Source organism: Corythoichthys intestinalis, chromosome 5 (genome assembly GCF_030265065.1).
Source record: "Corythoichthys intestinalis isolate RoL2023-P3 chromosome 5, ASM3026506v1, whole genome shotgun sequence".
Taxonomy (NCBI): Eukaryota; Metazoa; Chordata; class Actinopteri; order Syngnathiformes; family Syngnathidae; genus Corythoichthys; species Corythoichthys intestinalis.
Window position 1 is genome coordinate 23473909 of NC_080399.1, and position 19367 is coordinate 23493275.

The 19367-nt window shown below is 38.1% G+C and overlaps 1 protein-coding gene across 4 annotated transcripts in view; it reads left to right on the forward strand.

Moving 5' to 3' along the window:
• The window catches only part of tln2b (talin 2b), a 206737-nt gene that overhangs the window by 176638 nt on the left and 10732 nt on the right, over positions 1-19367 (forward strand). For 2 of the 4 annotated variants that reach the window (XM_057837617.1, XM_057837618.1), the window contains exons 51-56: positions 1068-1173; positions 2088-2212; positions 13373-13498; positions 15273-15335; positions 15428-15610; positions 15842-15967. In XM_057837617.1, the coding sequence (XP_057693600.1) occupies positions 1068-1173; positions 2088-2212; positions 13373-13498; positions 15273-15335; positions 15428-15610; positions 15842-15967 (729 nt within the window). Of the gene's footprint in view, positions 1-1067; positions 1174-1713; positions 2061-2087; positions 2213-13372; positions 13499-15272; positions 15336-15427; positions 15611-15841; positions 15968-19367 lie in introns of those variants that run through there. The other 2 variants (XM_057837619.1, XM_057837620.1) reach the window with 2 other exon arrangements.

Consider the following 19367-nt stretch of genomic DNA (forward strand, 5'->3'; position numbering starts at 1 on the left):
CTAGTGGAACAGTAAATATTCAAAATTCAATTCATATTAAACAGCATTATGTGTGTGGCTAAATGGTAAACTTGCTTACTATGCCATCGGAAAATATCAATTGATATTAAAACTAGGGGTGTCAAACGATTAAAATTTTTAATCGAGTTAATTATGGTTTAAAAATTAATTAATCGTAATTAATCGCAATTAATCGCAATTGAAACCATCTATAAAATATGCCATATTTTTCTGTAAATTATTGTTGGAATGGAAAGATAAGACACAAGATGGATATATCCATTCAACATACGGTACATAAGTACTGTATTTCTTTATTATTACAATAAATCAACAACATGGCATTACCATTATTAACATTCTGTCAAAGCGATCCATGGATAGAAAGACTTGTAGTTCTTAAAAGATAACTATAAGTACAAGTTACAGAAATTTTATATTAAAACCCCTCTTCATGTTTTCGTTTTAATAAAATTTGTAAAATTTTCAATCAAAAAATAAACTAGTAGCCCGCCATTGTTGATGTCAATAATTACTTACACATCGCTCATGGTTGCTGAAGCCCATAAAATCAGTCGCACCCAAGCGCCAGCAGAGGGAGCCAAAACTCCGAAAAACACAAGTACACGTTTCACTGTGCTGTCATTGTAATCTTTGAGCAGGGTATTTGTGCGTTAATTGCGTCAAATATTTTAACGTGATTAATTTTAAAAATTAATTAACGCCCGTTAACGCGATAATTTTGACAGCCCTAATTAAAACGTTTTAGAATTTTGAAATATATGTTTAAATATGTTGCTTCTTTGGGGCTCACCAAGTGCTTATTAATTCTTTAGCCAAAAAGGTCCATCCTGTCAGAAAGCTCACGTTTTTCTCTTTATATCAACAGTGACTGCTTGTATTTGTACTTATTATTATTATATAATTCATATAAATATATAAAAGTATGGGAGCTTGACCAACATAATTCTCAACTTTAGTAAGTGAAATGAAAAAGTCTTGGACACCTGTTAATCTCATATATAACATTGTATAACCTGTTTTCCTCTCTGCACATGTGTGTTTAGGTGTTGCAGAGACCCACGTCCGAGCAGAAGCATCAACTAGCTGTCCACTCAAAGCATGTGGCAGCATGTGTGACAGAGCTCATCCAGACAGCTGAGGCCATGAAAGGTGACCCTGACGTTTACACTCAAATGCTTGCACTCTCCCACATATTGTGGCTTTTAATACTCCAAGTCTTTAGTTTCCTCTATAAATCTTGAATCTTGAATGATGACAGTAAAACATTATCAACACTGAAAGCCAAATCTGCGAAAAGATTCCCATTATGAACTCAATTCCATAAACAGGATTGCAGAGATGTAAGCGATTAAATTGAAGGAGCGCTAATCCTCTCTGCACGAATAATATTACTGAGTATCATGAGAGATGCGCCACTATCTGTCTGTCAGGACACTACAATCACATTAAAATTTTGAAATTGGACCAAATAGTTGTTGCAGAGCAAAATTGCTCCAAATTAAGCTCAGCACAAATATGTTGGTGTACTGTGAAGCACCACTGCCGCGTCTGACAGCAGTAATAGATAGTGTTTGAATGGCAATTAGATTTCAGAGTGTAGACTGAGACCCAATGGGGCTATCTACTTTATCTTTCTAACATCTTATGTGCTCTCTTCCCCTCACCCCTCTTCTTCCCTCGCTGCCTCAGATGGAGGTAAGTGGGCTGTGGTGTGTTTCCTTCCCTGGATCAACTTTCATAGCGTCTAAAGGGGGCAGAAGAGTATAGACGGCTGGACACGTAGGGGGTGCCAGGCAGATTTCCCCTGGGCTCAACGTAATCTAGGAAAACATAGTCCCATCTGCCTTGCAAAGCTGTTCCCAAAGTGCTGCGTTTTATTGACCTCTGTAAAAAGGCCCATCAAAAGTGAATTGCTTCTTTTAGTTTCTCTTATTTAACTTTGAGGCCTTGCAGCAAGCACCCAAAGTTGAACATTTTGTTGGATTGTGTTGTGAAATAAAAGGTTAGAAGCCATTCTTTTGTGAGTCAGCACTGAGAAAAAAAAATGTGCTGGTGCCTTTCAGGATCCGAGTGTGTGGACCCCGAGGACCCCACCGTCATCGCAGAGAGCGAGCTCCTCGGAGCAGCGGCGTCCATTGAAGCGGCGGCCAAGAAACTAGAGCAGCTGAAGCCCAGAGCCAAACCCAAGGTAGATGTGCCCTTCTCGAACCTTTCCACCCACACACATTCAAATGCTCGCACACACGCAGCTTTTTACTTTTAACTCATCGGCTGCCATTCATAGATGAACCCGATCTGTTCTAAAAATACGCTGATTGTAGATTTATTTACTGAAAGCACTGAAACCATGGAAACAGATCAACAATTGCAAAAAGACTGTCTGTCTGTCTGTAGTCAGTGTTCAAAGACTACAATTCAGTCACTTGATGATGCGTGTTGGCCAGGGAAAGAACGAGTTTTTTTTTTTTTTTTTGTTTAATAAGTAATTGGTCGACGAGAAGGGTCCAGCTGCGAGCCGCAGTACTTGCCTTCCGTGCTGCCTACCTTCCCTACCCAATGCTTTCAAGGACCAATCAGAGCAATCGTTTGTCATCCTCGTACCGCACCCCCTGCTTTCAATTACCCTTACCCTAACCCAGAACTTCTCAAATAGTGGGGCGCAGAGCGATGCCAGGGGTGGGGCATGTGACCTCGGAAAGCATGCTTTTTTATTTTTTCGCCATGCTAGAGTAAAGTGTACTTGCACATCCACTCAGTGGGTGGCAGTGGCGCTCTCATTTTCAGAGTGCGCGCAGTATTTCTGAACTAAGCAAGAGCACACAGAAAAGAGATATGAAGAGCTGTGCGCAGTTTTTGAAAGCAGCTTTCCGGCCGGACTGACTCAGCAACCCACTGTCTTCTCCGGTTCTCACGTGTCCGCCTGAGAAGTGCCATTTTCGGCTTGGGATCGTCATGACGACCGCCCTCACCTACGGTTTTCCCTCGGCCACCGAGAATGCGCTTTTTTCGGGCAGTTTGCCTATTGGCTTTGACTTTTAATACAGTGGGAGATGAGGAAAGACTACTGTTTACTGTGTCTAAAAATAATTATAGCGGACAACCGGAAGCCAAATCAATTAAGACGCCACTTAAAGACATGAGACCCCAATCTCATTAGCCACGTTTACATGCTGACTTTTATTCATACCGATTCAAATCATTCCGGATGGAAATTTCAGATCAGCTGTTTACATGTCACTTCATCTATTCCGATCCAGCGTTTACATGTGACTGCCTTTATTCCGAAAGGACGTTTGACAACTGCCGTCTGACATGCGCAGATTAATCAAAACAAAGCGTCACGTTGCAAAACATGGAGATCGATCGTCGGAGTGCTGCTGTTTTAACTTTAACCCACTTGTTGTGTTTGTGGGGTCGTATCCGCTTCTGCTGTTTTGCTCTTTTGCCTTGTAGTAGCCGGTTTTCCACCGGTTTCTAATCTGGTCAACGATCCGGTCTATTCCGGCTTCGTGTAACCTCTCGTGAACTTTTTTAAATAGTTCACTGTTCCTCGTTTTACGCCCGTCTAAGCGAGCGATTAAATTCAATTCTTTTAAAGTTTGAATTAAATACAATCTTTCCGCCGGACTCCAATTAGGTGCGCTGTGCTTGGAAGCCATGTTGCAAGTGACGTTACTTACGTCACAAAGTGACGTCACCACGTCACAAAGTGACGTCACCACGTCAGTACGGAGCATGTGCAGAAAGAACGCAACCAGACACCATTCCGCTTCCCTGTTTACATGATATAATTTTACTTCTAATCGGTTTGGGAAAAGGAATATTCCACCCCTGTGAATCGGAATGAAATTCCATTCGGTTTGGGCCTGTTCATTCCGAATGAGGTGTTTATATGGAACACATTTATTCGGTTTGAACAAATATTCCGATTGTAATTGGAATATTTGGCTCCATGTAAACGTGGCAATTGATAAGCCGCTTGGTTGTTTTTCAGCGAAAACGTGACGGATATTGCCAACAATCGTCCCGCTTTGTCAGTGTTATATCAGTAAACCAGTGAGCACTGTTAGCATGCTCAGTGCAAAATAACCCCACACCATTGCAAAGGAGGTGATACTGTGAGCAGCAAAAATAAAAACTGTCCTTATGTCCAAAGACACTCTTTCTTTCATCTATTCAGTTTTGTTTTTTCGATGAAATTTTTTTTACATATTGTCCTCCTTCTAATCAATTTGAATTTGATATTATTTACTGATTTTATTACATTTTATTTTTCAGTATCAAATGGTCAAAAATGTACCTTGAGTGTACTTTTACAGTTTGGATGTGTTTTTTTTTTAAATTCAGGCAAATTGATGCACGTTAAGTCTTTTCTGTTACAAACAAAACAATGTTAATAATGTTATACTTTATTATAAGTTGATCTATGTTACCTTTTTTTTCTTTAATAGAAAAACAGGACAATATTAGGCAGAGGCGTACTTATAATAGTAATTTTATAGACAAATTATACTATTTACAGTGGCGGCAGAGAGTTTGGGGGGGCGCGCGAAACATTTACGTCTTCTTTGGGGGGGCGTAACAGAAAATAATTGAGATGCACTGCCCTAACCTTAAAACCTCACCTCGTTTCCATGTCATGGGACGCGGAAGCCACCAAAAACTAGCCCTTAACCCCTTTTCCACGTACCATGATGCAGAAGGAGGAGCATGGAAGTCGAGTACTTTGGGCTGCAGTTGGACCTGCGTGGACAAATGTCCTGATAATGGATACATAAATGATATCAATACAACATGTTTCATTGTTCCCATCTCCGCCAGAAGGCGTCCCCATCTCCATGGAAAATAATCGCTCACCATCCACAGAAGTCGGTGACTTCACTTTGCTTTTAATTCCCTCCTACTTGGACTGACAATTAAAATAGCTTTCCTGGTCTCCACGGGAGGGACATTAACTATATTCATTAATGAACAGGAATGAAAGTGCGCCGAAACGGTCCGGTTTGCCGTGCCGGTAAAATATTCGGGGCCAGAATGTTGCGAAACGGTGCTTTGATCCCAAAAATATGTCAAAACTTTTAAAGTGATCCACAGATAGGATGACTTGTAGTTCATAAAAGATGAACATTATTATGAGTTAAAATAAATTTAATATTGAAACACCTCTTCAAGTTTTCGTTTTTATACAGCTTTAAAAAATAGTTTAACTAGTAGGTTGCCATTGTTCACATGTTTACGCTGCCAAGCTTCCAGAGTATGAGTCTAGGGACATAAACATGTCATCTGTTCAACCCTTTCAATTTGAACCTGAGGAACATTAAGGGGCATGATATTAATTCTTTGATATTTCACAAAACGAGCAAAATGAACAGGAAAGACGGGATGAGACGGGACTAGAGTAGGGAGGGGAAAAAAAACGGTGTTCTGCAAAATGTGCTACACCGGCGAAACGTGCTACAAGAGGCGAATTTTGACACCCAAAGTACTACCGTGCGCTTTCAGCTTGTTTTGTTTAGATGAATACAGACAGATATACTAAAGATGCCTTAAGTAAATACTTAAATGTAGTAATATCAAATAAGGGTGGTTTAAATATGCTACGTGACTACTGTGGTCAACAGATCAACAATCTGCCTTAAAGCTACCACAACACAATGCTTAAAAGTATGTGAGGGAAACACATGCAAAAAGTATTTTGAGGCAATGAAAAGGCAACAAAAGACTCCATAAAAACACAAATATTAAGTACTCACCGGCTTTTTACCGATGAGCACTTGTGTTGGACGTCTAGCCGCGTACAAGGAATTACATTCACCCGGTATACGTCGAGTGACAGTGACAATCTACGTCATCACCCCGGGCGTCCATTGCGCGCTTAAAATATGGCGCCCTCCGTAGGTCAAAATATGTACTAAATATTTTAGATTTTTTAAATCATTGGCAATGTATTATGTGTTTCTAATAGCATATTTTAGTAAAACAGAGCAACTGTGGCTTATTAGACCCTACAAGTCTTGAAGTCTGAGGTTCCCTTTAAAACCTCATGTTAAAAAAAACTGCCAGGTTGCAACACGCGCATCTCCAAGAGGAAAACAGTCCACTAACATCAGATTTACATACACACGTGTTAACAAAAAGCATAATAAAGTGCTTGTGTAGTATAATCCGTTTCAACCGATAATTATTTTTTATTTATTCCAAGGAGTTCTGCCGAGCGGCTTCATTGTAACTTACTCTAACGAGTCGCGTCGATGTGCTTAGTTGTCTGTTCAATTGGCTGATAGACTGACATGTGATCAGCATGGCTAGGTAGCTCTGATTTGTTCAAATACACGTTTTCTGGAACAAAAAAGAAAGAAAAAAAAGGACATACCAGAGAGATCGTTGTGACAGGTAACGAACTTGTTGAATAAATGCGATTTAAAAAAAGGATGATGAAAAGGAAAAACAATCAGATCTTTTAAGAAAAAGAGAGCTGAGGCATATTTTAGTTTATTTTGTTTTATTTGTTCTGATGGGGAGGTTGAGAACATCTACCATGTCAGTGTGCACATTTGGACTTATTTTTGTTCATTTATGTTAAGTTACTTATTTATTTCCTTATAATTTAAATAAGTGGATGTTTGCATTACTTTAAAATATATTCCATTTCAATGTACATAATATAAGAGTCATTTGTACTTATTTTCATTAAATTATAAAAATGTAAGTAACATTCATTTAAAAAAAAAAAAAAAACTCAATATTTACAAGTTTTTCAATTTTATTGTACATCCTATGTTTTTAAGTCACGTTCTACAGTAGTAAAAACTGAGGTTTTACATTTACATGTGAGGAAATGAGGGAAAATAAAGCTTAGATGGCAGTTGGTGATTTTGCTAACTGTTATTTTGCACATCATTAAAAAAATATTTATATAATTATGAAGGAAAATTTGTTTCTCATATATGCCTTATTACATGCAGTAGCCTAATGCATGTGTAAAACCTATTTTGTTTTATTGTGTTTTATAGGTATAACCGTGCCAAAAGTAGTTTTTTTAGCATTAAGCTGGTTTTAGGAGGTTTGACACACCTCCCCCCCACACACACACAAAATAATAATAATAATAATAATAATAATAAAATTCTTGCCCCATGACAACCTTTATGTCAGGGTATTCCCGCAAGAAATTCTAGCCACTTTCACCCCTCTTAATGAAATATTGGCCCATATGACAATGTAGTAAGTGCATATTTTGCTAATTTTTCTTTTTCTGTCCTATTTATTCTTCTTAGACTTTTGTATATATATATATATATATATATATATATATATATATATATATATAGGTTTGGTTACTGTTTGGCCAGAGGAAGAATACTTTGCATGCCAATTATTTAAAATTTTGCACTCAGCGGCACTGAAGCGTGATCATTCAAGCCAGCCATCCCAGTTAAAAGATATTCGATGTCTATCACTGGAAGTGGCAATGAATGACTTAATCAGCAGAGCCACATTGCCTCATTGTAGGAAAAGGTGATATCGTCCTCTTTCTGTACCGTTATCTGGTTATCGCTTCAGATAAGTGTTTCTTTGTTCGGACTCGGACAGCTGGTCCTCTGTAAACTTTCTTCGACTCTTGTTTTTAGCTCTGTTGCCAGGAGACGTAATTACCCTGCGGGGTCTTCAAACTTAGGTTGAACTTGGTTTAAATGGGTGCAATGGACTATCATGACCCTTTTTCCTAAAGAGAGGGCCTCGAACTTATTAAACATATTTCCTTTTGTTTTGTTAAAGTTTCTCATTTAAAACCTAAGCTGAACATTCACCCTTCAATTCTGTGGTATTGCCTACTTGACTGCGTTTGAAAAATAGATTGAAGATGACTAAATCCTCTTGTTTGTGTGTGATGTGCAACAACATGATTGTGTGTTTTGTGTTGGGGATATTTTAATCCCTTATGCATCTTCCTTTTGTGATTTCCTCTTTCCCATTACCTCTTCCAGTGCACTCAGTAATTGTCAGATCGACCTCTTGTCTGTGCCATACGAAGGAACGCATATTTAGGTCAGCCCACTTTTAATAAAAACGTAATGCTCTGTCTCATACTCTAATTCCATGAGGGCATTTATTATCAGGCCTTTGTTGTTTTTTTAATATATGGAGATTAGTGAGTCTTTTCCTCCTTTTTGCAGATGTCAGTGTCTCCCTCTAGTGATCTCATTTGATGCATACAAAGACAATTTAAGGAGGAAATATAGCTAGATGTTTCCCAATTTAACCTAATTTAATCCCCAACTATTTACTTTCCTCTATGTTTAGAATAGAGAAAAGGTTTAATTTAATTTGAATCATCGTAATTGATGTTATAGTTAGCTCTGACTGAATGATTTTTGTGCAGAGGCAGAACTAATGAACTGGAAACTGCTATGTAATTTCAAGAGAAAAGGATTCAATAAAATAGTGCCCCAATTTCATCCCAGTGTCGCTTCCATCAAACCTTTTTAATCCTCTTTACTCCCTCTCCTCTCTACTCCTCATCCGTCATCCATCCTCACCCTTGATCGGAGATGGGAGTGGGTGGACCCAGGTTGCTTCTCCCACCCCGGCATGCATGTCTCCCCGCCTCCTGACCCCTCTCAGAGCCTTTGTAGACCTGGACGACTTCTCTGCAGGGCTCTGTCTGATATGTTTGATATATTAGGTTGTTATTCAGTCCAACTATATATCAAACATATTCCTACAGTGTCCCGCCATGTCTCCTGCCACCTGTGCCTTTTGTGTTTCTGAAGATTCTGGGTGCACAATCACATGACTTTTCCTTGACTTTCCCTAAACTAATAGTGATTAATTCAGTCATATTGACGTTTATGTGTTAAGGTAAAATATTTTCTATACGTCTTTTGATGATGTCAAAGACAAATACATTGAGGGCGAGGTTAGAATTTTATACAACTTTCTGAATGTTTTTTTTTTTTTATCAGTGCGTTACGGTATATAATGTACAGTATTTGCAGTTATATTTTTTCCTGCAGTATTTTTTTTGTTTGTTTTTCAAAGTGATAATTAACACCACCAAAACAATACAACAACAAAAAACACACCAATAGCACAAACAAATGGTCCTCTACAAGTCACCAAAAGTCTGTTTTTACCCTTCAAAATATATGCCATTTTTCTATAGGTGTTATTGATAACATCTAAATCATCCACTGTTTGGCAGTGGGTCTAGGAATTGATGTCCATACCAGTGCCACACATTTCTTTGCAATTGTTATCTCAAGATTAATAAGCGTCTGTTCATTTTTACTGTAATTATGTTCCTTTGGAAACGATCCCAACAAAAAGAGCTTTTGTCTCAGTGGAATGTTTTTAAAACCACTCCCTCCAGTCTTTTTTACCTCATTCCAAAACATTTTTACTTCTCCACATTTCCATCCACGATGAAACAGTGTACCCTTTTCTCCTGCACATTTAAAGCAAGTGTCAGGAATAATCAGGAATATATTTGCAGTTATTTAAACAACATACTTTATATAATAGGCTGTCTTTGGTTAACTAGTGTGCTCCTACAGGCTGAAGGCTGTGACGAAGGGCACCCATGCCTTCTACTGCCTAACTCTCGACCTACAGGCACCCAAAAGTCCGCAATAAATAAACCAGCCCTGATACAAAAACATTAAAAACTGGGCACTGAGTTTCGATGCGTATACGTTCCAAGAATATAACTATGAAATTGAATGGTGATCCATCCACAAATAAAAGAGCAATAGCTCAAAAATAAGATTGTATTCATCCCCAACAACAATGACAACAAAAAAAACAGAAGTATTAGTATTATAATAAGAATTAGTATAAAGTATTTTTATTCTTATGGTGACCATATTTTCATTTCCAAAAAAGAGGACACTCGGCCCAGCCTCGAGGGACAAGAATTTTACTCAAAGTTCACTCAAAGATGCCTTTAATATACGAGGGGTATTCAAAAAGTAATGCACCCAACTATATTATGTACAAACAAATTATAATAGCTACATCTATTATACATCAAAAGACAGGTACAAGTATGAGGATTACATTTTTACTTCTCCACATAGTCTTCACCTCTCTCAAGAGCTACAGTCCACCTATGAACGAGGGCATGTATACCAGTGTTGTAGAACTCAGCCGGTTGATCTCTAAGCCAATTCTTGACGGCAGTCTTCACTTAATCATCATTGCCATATTGGTTGCCCCTGAGTCCTTCTTTCATTGGACCAAAGAGGTGGTAGTCTGACGGTGCCAAATCAGGAGAATATGGCGGATGTGGTATTACAGTCCATCCAAATGAAGTGATGACCTCCATGATCCTAATGCTTGTGTGAGGACGTGCATTGTCATGCTGGAGGAGCACCTTTGCCATGTCCAAGTTGGGCCGAACACGTCAAATTCTTGCTTAGAGCTTCCTAAGCGTCTCAATGTATACCTCAGAGTTAATGGTTTCCCCCTTCGGCACAAAATCCACAAGGATTACACCTTGAGAATCCCAAAAAACGGTGGCCATAATTTGGCCAGCTGACTTTTGGGCCTTGAACTTTTTGGTCCTTGGTGAATTTGAGTGATGCCATTCCATTGATGTCCTTCATGGTCTTCAGTACTCTTTTTAAATCGCTGTAACCATCTTTTTACAGTACTGTAGTCCATGGCATCATCCTTGTAGACATTTTCCAGCCGGTTTTGAATCCTCAGAGGGGTTTCTCCCTCTGCAACAAGGAATTCGATGACAGCTCTTTGTTTCTGACAAGCTTCAAGAGGGGCAGCCATTTTGGAAGCTAGTTTAAGCTTTAAAAATCTGGAAATAAGAAAAACACATATAACAATCGCAAAAAGGTGTGTCCTATCATGGTTGTGCCAATCATAAACAAGATTTGTAAAATCCTGTACGAGCAACGCACTTGAGTGCATTACTTTTTGAATGCCCCTCGTATTTAACATGTGCCTCCTGGATAGAAAAATTCTGTTTTATCTGTAAAAGAAAAATATAGCCATTTGATATATAACCATAGACACAAATTCAATTTCTCTGAGGTAACTCAACAGGCTTTATTATTTCTAAAAAATAATTGAACAATAAAAATGAAAAAAAATTTTAAAAAATAAATAAATAAAATCTGGAATTAAATAATGATAAATAATAATAATAATAATGTAATGCAGACCCATGGAAATGTAGTCCTGTCAATACACACACACAGTAAGCTATGAGCCAACTACCGCATTTTTCGGACTATAAGTCGCACCTGAGTATAAGTCGCACCAGCCATAAAATGCCCAACAAAGAGGAAAAAAACATATATAAGTCGCACTGGAGTATAAGTCGCATTTTTGGGGGGAAATTTACTTGATAAAATCCAACACATAGAACAGATATGTCATCTTGAAAGGCAATTTAAATTAAAAATGCAATAGAGAACAACATGCTGAATAAGTGTACATTATGATAATGTTACATGATGCATGAACAACGAAATGCGAACGTGGCCGGTATGTTAACGTAACATAGCTATTAAGAGTTAGTCAGATAACTATAGCTTAAAGAACATGCTAACAAGTTTACCAAACCATCAGTGTCACTCCAAAACACCAAAATAACATGTGAAATGATAGAATAATGTGATAATAAGTTCACACATAAGTCACTCCAAAGTATAAGTCGCACCCCCAGCCAAACTATGAAAAAAACTGCGACTTATATTCCGAAAAATACGGTAATCATTTTTATAAATTACTATTACGACAGTTGTCATTGACAAATTGTTATTCCCATTCAATTCTTCTCATTTAATGTTCTACAGTAACCGAATAAACTGTCAAACGATTCAACCAGCATTTTTCCAAACGCAGCAGTTCAAAGCTACATTTCCCATAATGCCTAGCGCAGCTTAGCTCACTGACGGCTACCCTATTAGCGAGCACCGGTAGCCGAGGCAAAATCAAACATTGCTATAAAAGTTTACAATCATCGGCAGCACAACAATGCGACACCAAGCAGGATTTTACAGATCACACCAGTACAAAGCTCCGACAATAGTCAACAGTTGCCCAAAAGTTTAGCAAGTGTACATACCGATAGCCTGTGAGCTCCTGTCGTGACGAAGGTTTGTTTGTGAATGAGAACTGACAGTTAGTGACCGCGCACGCATGCGCAAATTTGTATCCGAAGTAGAATAAAAGTATTTTCGACAGGTTTGCTGAGAACACGTCACAGGCAGCACAGTAGTACAGTAGTATTCTGTGCAAAGCGTCAGTCAATTTCAACACACGCTAACTGGTCCCGTGAAAAATAATGAAAACCGGACATTTTCATAAATTTATAAAACCCCGCCGGACGCTCCGGACAGGATGTAAAAAGTGGATATGTCCGGGCAAAAGACGACCTTTGGTCACCCTTACATGTTAACTCAGTGGTTTTCAAACTGGCGGGGGGGCTATCATGAACACATCATGAACACTTTTCAGGATTAAAGGGGAAGTTCAGAATTTTTGACATTAGGCTTAATTTTAGACTTAGTGGAGGTTTAATTAGTCAGTAGAGTTGGTTTCAACACATTCTGTGCAGTTTGTCAGTTATTTGTTAGTGGCAAGGCTCCAAAGTGTCTAAGCTAATTGGCATGCTAGCAAGCACCATTGACTCGCGCTAGCTTAGCCACTCCAGAGCCCTGCCACAACCAAATAACTAACAAACTGAATGGAATTTGGTGAAACAACAAAATTGCGTTTAGTTAAGTGTATGCGTATTTATTGAAAAACTGTGTGTGCGCGTGTGGGGGTTTTAAAATTAATTTCATCATTCCAAAAGAGTTGCTGCAAAAGAAGTTTAGGAACCACTGAGTTAACTGATGAAAAAAATGAATCAAATTAGCAATAATCAACAAAGGGTTAAATATGCATTATTAAATTACATGGACAAAGTCTGACTGCAAATAGTGAAATACCTTTAAAAAGATATAATAAAAATAAAATTAAATGGAAATAAAAGAATGGACCAAGCTTGACTGTGAATAGTAAAAAAATATATGTTTAAAAAAAAAAAAAAAAACAGAATAAGTGCTGATTGCGTAAAAATCACTGTGTTCATAAGTGGTGGTCATGTAGAAGAAAAGACAAGAGATAGAGAAGGAGCAAATATGCAGGGGTCTACACAACTGTGAAATCATGTTTTAACACTTCTCAGCGTTTTCCATTACAATACTCCTTAGATCACTGATGTTCTTCAGGTCTAATTAAGTCCCAGTGGCTGAAATAAGGCCTCATACAATGTTTGTAAGAAGAAAGTCATGTTATGAAACTAGATTTTTCTCTAAATTTCTCTTTTCTCTACTTCCAGCAGGCGGACGAGACACTGGATTTTGAGGAGCAGATTCTCGAAGCAGCGAAGTCCATTGCTGCAGCGACCAGCGCTCTTGTCAAGTCTGCATCAGCAGCTCAAAGAGAGCTGGTGGCACAGGGCAAGGTCAGATCAGAATAAATAATGACAATCTCATATCAATTTACTCACAAACTTACCGAATGTACTCAGGGTGGATAGATAAATACAGTAAAAATTCAGATCACACACAAATGAGCTCTACTTCAAATCCAAGCTTTTAAAATTTTATGATTTGATACACTTCAAAACTGTTCAGATGATGTACAAGGCACACACAAATTGTCTCCCGTCTAGCTTACAAATTAGATTCCAAGTGAGGGAATCCAATTATGACTTGAGAGGGAGCAGGTTGTTTACTTATCGCAAAGTTAGAACTACCTTAAAATCATTTTCGGTTACTAACATTGGTGCTCACCTCTGGAATGCTATTGACCCAGCACTGACCAGCATAGGGTCACTGGCTGCCTTTAAAAGGATATACAAGAATAGTATTCTGAGTCGGAACCATGATTGACCGTAATACTATGAAACTACTGCCACACACACAGACACAACATAGTGTTCCCACAACAAATAAATGATAGGAATGTCAGGGGCAAAGATAAAGTAGTCACAACATAGCATGCCCTAAAAATAAGCCCCGTAGTAAATGCAGAACATTAACTGCTGACTTGCATGCTGTCCACATGATTTGAACTGTAACAATTGTGTACAATGGAGTTGCTGAACTGGTCGCTGAGTTCTCTGGACAGAATCCCCCCCCCCCCCCCCCCCCCCAACAATGCTACCTACATCGAGCCAACGCCCATGTCTGGTCAACACCTTCACGTCTGGATTCACAAATCTGACAATCACACTAATCGATGAACTCACAGTTGATCGACAACTTTTTTTTTTTTTTTTTTTTTCAGGCAGTTACATTCATCTTCACGAATTCAATTCTTTGCTTTCAAGAAACACAGAGAAAAAAAGAAACAAAACAAAAAAATGCCTGAAAGGGAGTGGGACGAGGAAAACTTATTAAATCCCACCCCGAGTTCTCAATTATCATCAAAATAAATAAGCTATTTTCCTGCAACCTGTTTTGTTTTTTGTTTTTTTTTTAGTTACATAGTATACATCCTTCCCCGACACATGTAACGGGAGGGCAGAACCCTCAATACCGATTCCCTCAGTCAGCAATGGAGAAAACAAAGAGCAACAAAACAAAAATATGTATATGTATATATGTGTATATATAAGTGTGTGTGTAATTATATACATATGCGCACACACTTATATTTCGTATATCCATACCAATATGGTAAGAAGACTTCCACAAACATATATATACATTTAAGACCCTCCCTAAATATATTTTGACCAAATGAATTGTTTATAGTGCAACTTAAATATGTGAATATTTTTACACTCTCTAAGTGATGAACTCAGACTGTTCCATAATTTAACCCCGCGTACAGACACACAAAAGCTCTTACGCCTAAGTGTTACGTCCAATCAATGACTTTTGGGAAGAAAATTCATGTGAAGACAAAAAAAAAAAAAAAACTGTTCCTGTATCGCAATGTATAATGCTACCATGTATTGACTGTGCGTCCTTGGTTGGTTGAAGGGGACCGGACTAGATAAGCATATGCTTCTCCCGTCAGCCCTTGTCTTTTTCTTCAGCTTTGTTTCTTCGGGTTAATCATATCACAAAGCTTGTAACTGCAATGATACCGATGATGATGACAATAAATAAATAAATAAGCATATACAAAGTAATTTATTAAATGTAAATAACTCATAATTTACAGACCGATGAAAGAAATGTGTCACAATGGATACAAATCACAAGTTTACCTAATGTCAATTTCAGGTTGGATCTAACCTAGCCAATGCGGTGGATGATGGACAGTGGTCACAGGGACTCATATCTGCAGTGAGTATTGTTGTCTTACAGTCAGTCAGAGAGAACTAAACACAGATACTGCTGAGTGTAATCTTATTTTTTGGACACATCACTTGCGGAAGGCCCGGATGGTTGCTGCAGCCACAAGTAATCTGTGTGAGGCAGCCAACGCATCCGTTCAGGGCCATGCCAGCGAAGAGAAGCTCATCTGCTCAGCCAAGCAGGTGGCTGCTTCTACTGCTCAGCTGCTGGTGGCCTGCAAGGTGAAAGCAGACCACGATTCTGAGGCCATGAAGAGATTACAGGTAGAACATGCTGCTAGAATATTTAATGCCCATTTAAAAGGTGTGCATATTAACTCGTTGGCTGCCATTGACCGAAACAGACGTCCAGTTGGGAGGGCTTGCAAGTGAATGAACAAGTGATACATTTAAAATCACACCAAAAGGATGAAATAAGCCACAGAGTTGCACGTCTATCATGGTCAATGGCACTGAATAAGTTCATTCTGACACATCCTCTTTTTCTTTCTAAAGGCTGCCGGCAACGCGGTGAAGCGAGCCTCGGACAACCTGGTCAAGGCGGCTCAGAAAGCTGCCTTCGACAAGACAGAAGATGACAATGTCGTGGTGAAGACTAAATTTGTTGGCGGTATCGCTCAGGTGAGACATTCAAACAAAGATAATTCTTAAAAACAGTAGATTTACATTAAAACACTGACAGCTTTGGTTGCCAGAATTTTAATGTTTAAAAAAGAGGAAACCTGTAGAGGGGTTACTGTAAAATTAACATTCAAATTACTAGGGATGTCCCGATTGCATATTTTTGCATCCTAGTCCAAGTCACCTGATTTTGAGAGTCGGATACCCAAAAAAAGTTTTTTTGTTTTTTTTTTTTTGTTTTGGGGTTTTTTGTGAACAAAATTTCCAAAAATGTTACAGTACTCAACTTTTTACAGTACTCCCTCTTTTGCTTTTTCCAGGAGTGTTGCGGAGTGTAAAACGTATATATTTTTGTATCTTTTGGCAATGCCATTGTATTTCTGGATTATTTTGTTACTTTTTGACCCTTAAAAAGTAAATATATATAAACATGCAGGCGCATATATATATATATATATACAGTATATATATAAATTAGGCCTGAATGGTATTGGAAAAAAATTAACATTGCGATATTTGGTCCCACACTTACTTTTTGCATTGGTTGCACTGGTGCGCCTAACTTTTTTAGCAAAAAATGAAGGCGCACCCACATTTTTCATTGCATCATGTTTAACCCCATACTTTTAGAGAGATGGCGAGAACCAAAAGTGGTATTTGCCCTGTGGCGAAATGGATTTTGCCATGTGACAGTTTTTTTTGCCATGTGGCAAAATAGATTTGGCCATGTGGCATTTTTTTTGCGATGTGGAAAAATTAATTTTGCCATGTGGCATTTTTTTTTTGCCATGTGGCAAAATGCATTTTGCCATGTGGCATTTTTTGTTTGCCATGTGGCTTTTTTTTTTTTTTTGCCATGTGGCAAAATTGATTTTGCCATTTGGCATTTTTTTCGTATGTGTCAAAATGGATTTTGGTTTGTGGCATTTTTTTTTTTTTTTTTTTTTTTGTATGTGGCACTTTGGGGGCATATGGCATTTTTACGTCCAAATTTTCCATTCACTTTGAATGGCAGAGAAACGTGTCGCTGTGATTTTTGACCATCCACTTATTATTACAGCACATTGACATTCAACTGGCACCCAAGTCAGGCTATGCCATTGACGGTTATGCACGTCTAAATTTCCATTCATATTAAATGGCAAAAAAAACATGCCACAAGGGCAAAGAAAAAATGCCACATGGCAAAATCCATTTTACCACATGGCAAAAAAATGCCACATGGCAAAACACAATGCCAAATGGCAAATACCCCTTTTCGTTCTCGGCCCTGATGGACTTTTAATCACTCTCCATAACATTCATATCATATGAGTGAGTCCACTCAAATTCACTCACGCTGCCGAGAACAGCCTCTAGACAACAAAGATTGACTAAACGATGATTAACACATTTGTGCCTTTGATCATTGAGTTACAGAGCCTTCACTCGCCAGATCAAAGCTATAAACCTGTCAATCATCATTGACTTTGCAAACCCCAGGGAGGGAACATAAGTGGCTGCACGAGCATGAAGCAGAAGAACTAGGGCTATCAAACAATTAAAATTTTTAATCGAGTTAATCACAGCTTAAAAATGAATTAATCGTAATTAATCGCAATTCAAACCATCTCTAAAATATGCCATATTTTTCTGTAAATTATTGTTGGAATGGAAAGATAAGACGGATACATACATTTAACATACTGTACATAAATACTGTATTTGTTTATTATAATAATAAATCCACAAAATGGCATTAACATTATTAACATTCTCTCTGTTAAAGGGATCCACGGATAGAAAGACTTGTAGTTCTTAAAAGATAAATGTGAGTACAAAATATAGTAATTTTATATTAAAACCCCTCTGTATGTTTTCGTTTTAATAAAATTTGTAAAATTTTCATTAAAAAAATAAACTAATAGCTCGCCATTGTTGACGTCGCCGAGTGGTGACGTCACACCCGTTTTTCCACAGTGTCTTTAACTACGTAAGGTAGTGATTGAAATACACCACAAGGTGTCAAGGGCGAGTTTTAAATTAATTACAGATCTAGCTAAGTTTTTCTAATCTAAGTTTTTCTAGTGTGTTTTGCCCCTTGACTGACGCCGTAGTTTCCGGGTTCATTGTACCTTATGTTCATTTGAGTGTTGACTTCACATCGTACAAGACCTGTTATAGTTTGTATATTGTGACTAAATATTGCCATCTCGTGTATTTGTTGAGCTAAACAAAATTTTTGAATAGAGTTTGACCATAGTCTAATTTTTATTGTATTTTGCATAGCTATTTTGATTGGGAATGCCAGTTCTCTTTGCATTGAGCGCTTTTCTTTTTGTGAACATTTTTTTTTTTGAGAGATAGAAATGTTATTTTTATTATGCTTTCAGTAAATGATACTGTAGCGACTTCTGTTGTGCTTTCAGTAAATGATACTGTAGCGACTTAACTGTTCCGCCCAAATGCATGATGGGAAGTTGGGCAACCATGACTGTCAGTGTTGGCTGCAAATGGTATATGATCTGCGTTGTGTTCATTTATGCGTATTAATAAAAAGATCATCGCCTGCCGTTCTTCACCACGTCGCTCGCCACAACAATTATGATTGTTGTGAAGGAGTTGCCAAAGCTTATACTAATAAATGGCGCAGTCACATTGAATGTCTTTGTCCACTCGCATTTCTCTGCCTCTTAGCGCTCAATGTACAAAAAACGGCGCCATTGTAGTCTGTTTGCAGCAATGCATGAGTGGGTTATTCCGTGCATGCGTTAAATAGGTTAAATATTTTAACGTGATTAATTTAAAAAATTAATTACCGCCCGTTAACGCAATGAATTTGACAGCCCTAAGATAAACATTTTTTTTAATTAAAAACCCGATCCTTTTCACCCGATTCCAATCCTCTGAAAAATTGCGTGATCGGCCCGATCTACAGTCACGTGATCGGATCGGGACAACCCTACAAATTACTGTAAAAAGAACTACATTTTAACTGGTGTTTCCAACCAAGCTTTTAATCTGCATTGTCACTGTGGCAGTTAAGCATGCTGACTACTAAGCTTTTTTCTCTGCAGTTTCAGCTATTGGTATACTCTTTTAAGCTCTCAGGGAGTAAGGTTTTCTTAACCTTCAATACGCACAGCATTTCCGTCAACCATTCTTCTTTAGCTCGGTAGTCAGCACGCCCGAATGCCAAGATGACTGAGTAGGTCCCATCCTGGTTGGAAACAGGAGAGTAAGAAAAGGAGTAGAGTGTCGTTAACATGAAGACCAGTGACATTTGGATCACATTATAAAGTAATTACAATATTTTTTTATTACTGTATCTTTTACAGTTACTGAAGCACCATACCATTTTTACGTGTATTTCACTGTTTTCCCGTTTTATTGTTCCAGTAATATTCTGTCACCCTCAGCT